Here is an 8,683-nt window from a genome sequence, read left to right as displayed (position 1 = left end):
GTAGATCAAAGGTGATTAAACGAATTTTTTTAGAAAGGAAAGAACAAAAGCTTTAGCTATCAGGTTACCTTCCATTTACTCTGTGATGATGATGATGATGGCTAGTATTTATATAGTGCTTATAAATATTGTCTTATTCGATCCTATTATCTCCGTTTTACAGAGGAGTAACCAGACTTGACCAGGATCACTCAGTTAATAAGCGAGTGAGGCAGCATTTGAACTCGGATCTCCTTGACTCCACAGCGCTCTGTTCACTAATAACTAGGCTCTTAAAGTTTTACGGTTTGCAAAGCGCTTTACAAATAGTTTATTATTCTGTCCTGACCCTGGGAGGCAGGTACTATTATTATCAGCTCCATGGAGGCTGAGAGCGTTTAAAAGGCTGGTCTCCAGGGTCCCACCCTTTACCCCTGGGCTGCCCCAGTAAATTCGGTTACTTATACTTGGTCTCTCCCATTAGAATGGCAGCTCCCTGAGGGTACGGACCAGGTTTATCCCTTTCTTCTCATCCCCGGCGCTTAACGCAGAGCCTGGCACATAGTGTGCGTTTTTATAAATGTTTGTGGGCTGCTTGACTAAGAGAAGGGAGGGTGCTTTTGATCTGTTTCTAAACGTCACCTGTTTTCGCCCCTGCACGCTTGTCTTTTTAAACACTTAGGTTCTATCACCACCCAGAGTGAGCAGAGGCAGGTAACGCAAAATCTGCCTGGAGGTTGGGAAATGTGAGCAAGCGCAGTGACGTCATGGGAGGGGGGGAGCACCTCAGCCGAGCAGTCTCACTGCGCATCCTCCTAGCGCATGCTCACCAGGGATTTCCTTCTCACCTTCCCCGCCCCCTGTCACGGCACGAGGCCCCGCCTCCCGGTGTCACTTCCTCTCCCCTCCAGTGTCGATAAAGTTGCGGAACTTTGAATGTCGTGTCCGGCAACATGGCGGCCTCCGTGCTGACTTCTCTGGTGCGGTCCGTACGTCAGGTCAGTGTCGCGCGTAGTGTGCTCCTTCTCCCTGCTCTTTTGTCCCCCGGCCGCTCCCCGACCCCCTAAACTGGCCGGCCCGGAGACCTCCCGGGGGAGCAGAGGAATGAGCGCACGAGTGTAGACAATTATATGGAGAGAGCCGGAAGCACCTCCGAGGTCATTGGGCAAATGAGGAAACTGAGGCCCCAGATAACAGTGCTGATGATTAGAACAATGGCTAGCATTTAGACGGTGCTTTTAAGGTTTGAAAGCGCTCCTTTTGATCCTCATAGTAGCCCGGGGAAGTAGGTACATTATTATGACCTCCATTTTACAGGTGAGGAAACTGAGGCAGGGGGCGGATAAAGGACTCAGCCAGAGTCATCCCTCTCGCAGGTGGGGTGTCTGAGCAGATTCGAACTCGGGTCCTCTTGACTCTGGTTCGATGTCTCCACTGGGTCACCCAGCTGCCCAGGCCTCTCGGGGACCAAACCGCAGAGTGGACTTTTGAATCCAGGCCCCTTGACTATCGTCCTCTCTTCACCCCCTCGGGGGGTTCTACGCCCCCCGCAGGCAGCCTCGGGCCCTGACATGTACAGGGCGCTTTAAGGTCTAGGGAGTAATTTACAAATACTGCCTCGTTTCAACCGCACTGCAGCCCCGGGTGCTGGGTGCTGTCATTAAACCCGTTTCACAGGATAGGAAACTGAGGCCGGAAGAGGCTTGCTAAGGGTGCGTTAGAGGCGGGGTATGAAGCCAGCTGCAGAATCTGTGAAAATCATAGATTTGGAAGAGAGGAACCTCCCACCCCTGCTTCAAGCCCATCATTTTAAAAATTAAAAAAAAACCGAGAAGGGGCATTGCTTGCCTAACATCGTACAACCAAGTAACAGCCAGGGCGTGAATCTGGGTCTCCTCAAAGCCCAGGGGACCTTGCAGTCATTAAACAAATACTGAGCTCCTCTGGAGGATACAAAGAAATCACTCCCTAAGTCCTTCAACTGCTTAACCCAAGGCTTTTTGGCTTCCCGCTTGACCGCTGCAGCTTTTGACATGTTGACCAACCCACATGGTCCTGGATGACTTGTGTGACCCTGTTCCCTCCAGGTTCTTTCCTAAGTCACTGACCATCTCCTGCATGGAAGGTTGTGTCTTGGGCACTTTTCTGTATCTGTACATACTCTCTGTACTGTGATCACCTTGGCTTCCAAAGGATCATTATCATCTCTACACAGATGAATCCCAAATCCAATCCAGACTTCTGTCCTGGACGCCTGTCCTGCATCTCCAGCTGCATGCTGGACGTCTGCAAACTCAGCATTTCCAAAAACAAAACCTAACCATCTTTTTCACCATGGTGGGCAGCTAGGAGACAGTGAATTTAGAGCATGGTACTTGGAATCAGAAATACCTGAATGCAAATCCTGATTCAGAAACTTCCTTTGTTGGGTGACTCTGGGCAAATCACTTAACTGCTTTCTTCCTCAGTTTTCTCATCTGTCGAATGGGCATAATAATAGAACCATCTCAAAAGATCTTTGTGGATCCTGTGAGGTAATACGTAAAGCACTTTGCAAACCTCAGCAAGCATTTGTTAAGTGCCTACTATATGACAGACATAGGCACTGGGGATACTAACACAAAAAACATGCTGCTGCCCTCCAGAAGCTCACTTCCTATTGGAGGGAAACATACATGGTTAAGTAAATATTTTAAAATGTCTATATTATATGTGAAATAGTTTGAGGAAAAGCACTCAGGGGGGATCCACAAAGCCTTGTGTGGCCAGGCAGTACTAGGATGCAGACCCTGAGTCATTCTTGACTGTTCCCTCTGCCTCCCTTGCTCTCGTATCCTATTAGCTGCCCAATCTTCTTGATTTCATTTACACAACACCTCTCAGCTCCATCCCTTTCACTTGTCACAGTAGCTGTCCTCAGCCAGGTCCCCAGCCCCTCTCTCCAGGACTATTTCAATAGTTCCCTAATTGATTTTCTATTTCAGTATCTCCCTTTTCCATTCTATCTTCCACACAGCTGCCAAATTAGTACACTTAAGACTGACTATATCATTCCCTTGTTTTTGCTTCTAAGACTCCTCAACCTAGCCTTTCGAGCTGTCTGTTATTTGGCTCTCACTTACCTTTTCAGATATTTCATGTGACTTCCCTTTGCGTATTTGTGTTCTTGCCAGACTGGCTTGCTTGATATTTCTCCAAAGTCAACATTTTCTTATCTTGGTACCTCCAATTCTGGAACATATTCCTCTTTATCTCTACCTCTTAAAATCTAAAATTCCTAGTTTTCTTTAAGACTCAGCTACAAATCCCTATTCAGAACCTTTGCTCATCCCCTCAGTTATAATATTCTTTCCCTCCTCAATTTTCCTGTATTTACTTGCCTGTATGTATGCTATTTTCGTTCAGTGGGAAGTAAGTTCCTTGAAAGCCAAAATTTGTTGTTATTTTCTTTGTATCCTCAGTACCTGGCACTGTGCTTAGTGTATAGCAACCGCTTAAAAATATTTATTGAATGAATGACCTCAAGGAATTCTAGGATAGTAAGAGAACAGGGGTTGCTCACATGGCAAGAGCAAGGAATGACAGACAGGTGGTCAACTAGAGTCCTCCATGGTACCCTCATGATATTGGGAGAAATTGAGGAAGGCTTCCGGCATGCTGGGTGGACTAATGGGGAACCTTTGGGAGAACATAAACAAAAGTCCCATCGGATGAGGGAGGAATGGATGAATTGCTGTGTCCCTCACTGGAGGAACTCCAAGATTACAAATCTGTCTGAGTGCATGTCACCTTCCCTTGGTAGATTATAAGCTTCTGGAGGGCAGAAACTGTTTCGGTTTTTCTCTTTACTCCCTGCACCTAGTGCCTTCTCTAGAGCAAACGCTTAATAAATATTGAATTAGAAATATTAAGTTACATTGCACAAAAGCTATAAAGGGGGTGGGGGATTATCAGCACAAGGAACAAAGCATCAATTTTACAGCCTTTTTGGGTTTGTTTTTTTTTTGACCATCGTTAGATGGTTCCTTTTTCAGGTACAGGACAGATAAGAAGTTACTATGTGGATTGGAGAATGCTTCGTGATGTAAAGAGGAGAAAGATGGCCTTTGAATTTGCAGATGAAAGACTTCGGATCAACTCCCTCAGAAAGAACACTATATTGCCAAAAGATCTCCAAGTAAGTTTATTTAAGATTTAAAGCTAAGAAATTACACAAACAAATTTTCTTGAAACTGTCCTCAAAATGCCAAGGTTCAAGAATGCTATTCACGTTTAACTGCCCTTTCATCCATTGTATAATATGATCTTAATCATTGTGACATTTTATCCAACACATATTTATAAGCTACATACTGTGTGCAAGGCACTGTGAAAGACACTTTTGTAGTCACTCTAAAAGAATCAGAGAATTGGAGGGCCCTGGTATCTTGAGGACCACTCACCTCTCACCTGAAGTCAACCTTGCAACACCCATGACAATTCCTACCTATCATTCAAGGCAAATCTCTATGAGCCATATCATTCTCCTGTGGCTTAGCCATCTCCCTTACGACCGTTTGTTTATCTTTTATTGTTCTCTGAAGGGGTGACACAACTTTTGATACCTCACAAATCCCAACAGAGGGTTCAGTATGAAGTATGTACAGGAAGCCTTAGAGGTACATGGTAAACTGGAGCTTGTTGCCGCTTCTCACTGCAGTTCATCTGACAGAAACCTCCCACCGCAACACAGAAATAGCCTTGAAAAGTATGTGACTGACTTGTAGATCAAAAGGGCAGATGCCAATACATTTAAGGCAAGACACTAGCTATTTCTTTTTGTCATTTTGTACAAGGTCCCTAACATCCAGCACTACTCGTGATAGAGGAAAAGGAGGAAGATATATATATATATATTTATATTTTTATACATACACACACATCTATATACATCCACTGTGTGTGTGTGTGTGTGAGTGAGAGTGAGTGAGTGAGTGAGTGAGTGAGTGAGAGAGTGAGAGAGAGAGAGAGAGAGAGAGAGAGAGAGAGAGAGAGAGAGAGAGAGATAACCTCATTTCTGTCTTTACTAGCCCAAGTATATCTCTTTGGGAAATAAGTTTGTTGGGTTTAAAAATTGCCTATGGCTGACTTTTTTCCATGCCAGGGCATATCCTATTCTGTGGTTAAGCTCTGGCCTTAATTCTACAAAAAAGTGAACCTAGTCATGGTTAATTTCATCTATAGTAATTAATGTAAAGCTCTTCAGTAGGGTTGATAAATCAGTTTATATGATGGGAGAAATGTGGACAAAGCAATTCCTATCAGTGAGTCAGGAAGCATTTATTAAGTGTATACTGGTGGCAGGCATTGTGCCAAGTACTGGGGCTACAAAGAAAGGCAAAAAAGGTCCCTGCCCTCAGGAGCTGACAATCTAATGAGGCAGACAACGTGTAGACAGCTATGTACAAACAAGCTATATACAGCAGAAACTGGAGATACTCTCAGAGTGAAGAGACTAAGGTTAAAGAGGACCTGGAAAAGCTTCTTAGCAAAGGTGGGATTTTAGCTGTGACTGAAAGACAGTCATGGAAACCAGGAAGTGGAGATTGCTAAGAAAACCAGGTAGGAAGGGACCAGATTATGAAGGACTTTTAAAGTCAAACAGAAGATTTTACCTTGGATGTGGGAAGTAATAGGGAGCCACTGAAGTTTGTTGAATACGGTGACATGGTCAGACCTGTGCTTTAGGGGGCTTTGGTGGCTGTGTGGAGGGTGGATTGTAGTGGGCAGAAACTTGAGGCAGGGAAACCACTTAGAAGGCTATTGCAGTAATCCATACATGAGGTAATGAGGGCCAAAGGAAAGGAGTGTCTATGAGAGATGCTATAAAGGTAAAAATGACAGGAGTTTGCAGTAGATTGAATACAGAGGTGAGAACGAGTGAGTTGAGGATAAAACCTAGGTCACAAGCCTGGGAGACTGAGAGGATGGTGGTGCCCTGTGTAGTAATAGCAAAGTTAAGAAGAGGGAGGATAAGGGGGGACGTTAATGAGTTAAGTTTTGAACATATTGCATTTAAGAGATAAAAGAGATATCCAGAGATGTCTAATAGGCAGATGGAGGTCAGGAGAAACGGTAGGGCTAGATAACTAGATCGTGAATCATCTGCCTTGAGATGAGAGTTGAATCCCTAGGACCTAATTTGATCACTAAGCAAAATAAAACAAGGGAAAAAGGACCCAAAACAGAGGCTTGGGGGTTTCCCATGGTTAGTGAGATCCGGATGAAAGTCCAGCAGAGGACAGGGAGGAATGGTCAGACCGGTAGGAGGAGAAACAGGAGAGAGCAATGTCACAAACATCTAGAGAATGTATCAGGACAGCATGAAAGGCTGCAGAGAGGTCAAGGAGAATAAGGATGGAGAAAAACCCATTAAGAGTTCATTGGTCATTTTGGCAAGAGCTCTTGCAGTTGGATGATTTCAGAAGCCAGATGACAGAGTCAAGAGGAAAAGTGGAGTTATTGATTGTAGGCAGCCTTCTTGAGGTTCATGTGGAAAAAACAAAATCAGTTCTGAGGGCTTTAGTAGATTGCAAGGTCATTATGATGTGTGTGACAGTGTGACACACAACCCAACAAAATGTAGTCTTAGGCTGCTTTGAAGAGTTAGTGTCCTGAACAAGGAAGATGCTGGTACCACTCTACTCTGTCCTGTTCCGAGCACACCTGGAGTACTTTGTTCATTTTTAGAAAGTCCACTCACTGACCAGCTGGACCGTACCCACAGGAGGGCATGCAAGCTAGTTAGGAAACTGGATACTGTACTGTGTAAGAGTCATTGAAGGCATCAGAGGAATTTAATTGAGAAGACTAGTAGGGCAGAGAGCAGCGGAGGGTGAAAGATGTCACCTTAAGTGTTTAAAGAGCTCTCATGTGGGAGAGATACGTAGATGTGTTTTGCCAGATTCCAGAGTGTAGAATCAGATGTAGTTAGAAGGAACCTCAGCATTCTAGTTCAAGCCCTCCATTTTACAGATTAACAAGCGTGAGGAGGCTAAATGCTGTCCCAACCAATGAGTTTCAGAAGCTGCAGAGCTAAGTGTAGACTCATTGTGAGAAAAAGCTTCTGAATAATTAGAACTGTTCTTAAGTGTAATGAGTTGCCTTGCCTTAAGAAGTAGTCATGTCCTCACAGGAGATCTTCAAGTGGAGGCTGAAAGCCACTTCTCAGGGGTAGGGGATTCTTACTGGCTGGACTAGGTGACATCCAAATTCACGTTCAATTCTGAGATCCTGTGAGAATGAGAGTAAATCCCTAAAAAGCCCTGAGAAAAAGCTTGTTGACTTTCTCCACTGGAAAATTCATATAGACTGCTGATACTAATGAATAAAAGTTAGACAGTGATACTCTTTTTTTTCCTAGGAAGTAGCAGATCAGGAAATTGCTGCTCTTCCCAGAGATAGCTGTCCTGTCAGAATACGAAATCGTTGTGTTATGACGTCTCGACCCCGGGGAGTGAAGAGGCGCTGGAGACTCAGCCGGATTGTCTTCCGGCATCTGGCTGATCATGGACAACTTTCTGGGGTCCAGAGAGCAATCTGGTGATTCAACTCTAGCACCTAATTACAGCAAAGTGGACACCGTGCTTGAGTGTTTGACATTGTCATTAAGTAATGTGACCACCATCATGAATTAACAAGCAGTAAACCATAGCCCCATGGTAGAACTGCTTTCCTTAAGTTGATTTTTTAGCAGAAAAAATCTTGGTATTGTAGAAATCTTTGGAGAACTGAATTGCTTTCTTATAATTTAGCTTGTTAATACTGGTAAAGAAAAAAAAAGATTTTGATGTGAAGAACTTTGTCTTTTTACTTTATTTCTGCTTGGTTTAAAGCAAAAGTACACTAAAACCCTGCTACTTGGAAGTGCAGGGGAAGGCATCTGAATCTTGGAAGGCTCTGCTAATGGAACACAAGCTCTGGAAGGTCCTGTTAAGCTGGAGTCGAGTCAGGTCAGGTCAGGTCAACAAGCATTTATTAAACACTTTATGATGTGCCAGGCATTGCCCTAATGCTGAAGATACAGAAAAGGGAGTGGGGAGTAGTCCTTTTTCCCAAGGGCCTCACAGTTCCATGGGAGAGAAAACATGCAAACAACTTAAGTACAAACAAGATATATACAGGATAAATTAGAAATACTCTCAGAGGAAAGGCACCAAGGTAGAAAAGCTACTTCCTGAAGGTAGGATTTTAGCTTTGACTTAAAAGTCATGGAAGCCAGAAGGTAGAGATAAGAAGAGACAGCAAGAGCAAATTCCAGACATGAAAAATGACTAGTGAAAATGCCTGGAGTTGGAAGAGTGTCTTGTTCAAGAAACAAAATGAGAGTCCATGTCACTCATTGGATTATAGAGTACAGAGTAGGTGAAAGAAGACTAGAAAGATGGGAAGGGGCCAGATTATGAAGGACTTTAAGAGCCAAACCAAAGATTTTACATTTTATCTTGGAGGTAATAGGGAGTTTATTGAATAAGGTAACATGGTCAGACCTGCACTTATGGAACATCACTTTGGTGACTGTGTGGAGGGTGGATGGTGGACTGTAGTGGGTACAAACCTGAGGCAGGGAAACCAAACAGAAGGCTACTGCAACAGTCCATGCATGAGGTAACAGGAGCCATCATCAGAGGAATGGAGTGTATAGGAGAGGTGCAGTAAAGGTAGA

At 44.1% G+C, this 8,683-nt stretch overlaps 1 protein-coding gene across 1 annotated transcript; it reads left to right on the top strand.

Annotated features, from left to right (window-relative positions):
* Positions 1 to 890: 890 nt before the first annotated feature.
* On the top strand, positions 891 to 7,817 carry MRPS14 (mitochondrial ribosomal protein S14). The gene is made up of 3 exons (XM_036754592.1): positions 891 to 977; positions 3,998 to 4,156; positions 7,382 to 7,817. Exons 1-3 carry the CDS (start codon positions 933 to 935, stop codon positions 7,562 to 7,564), a joined length of 387 nt encoding a protein of 128 aa, XP_036610487.1. The 5' UTR covers positions 891 to 932; the 3' UTR covers positions 7,565 to 7,817.
* The last annotated feature ends 866 nt before the right edge of the window (positions 7,818 to 8,683 follow it).

The sequence above is a fragment of the Trichosurus vulpecula genome, chromosome 4 (genome assembly GCF_011100635.1).
Source record: "Trichosurus vulpecula isolate mTriVul1 chromosome 4, mTriVul1.pri, whole genome shotgun sequence".
Taxonomy (NCBI): Eukaryota; Metazoa; Chordata; class Mammalia; order Diprotodontia; family Phalangeridae; genus Trichosurus; species Trichosurus vulpecula.
This window is presented reverse-complemented; position numbering and strand designations above follow the sequence as displayed.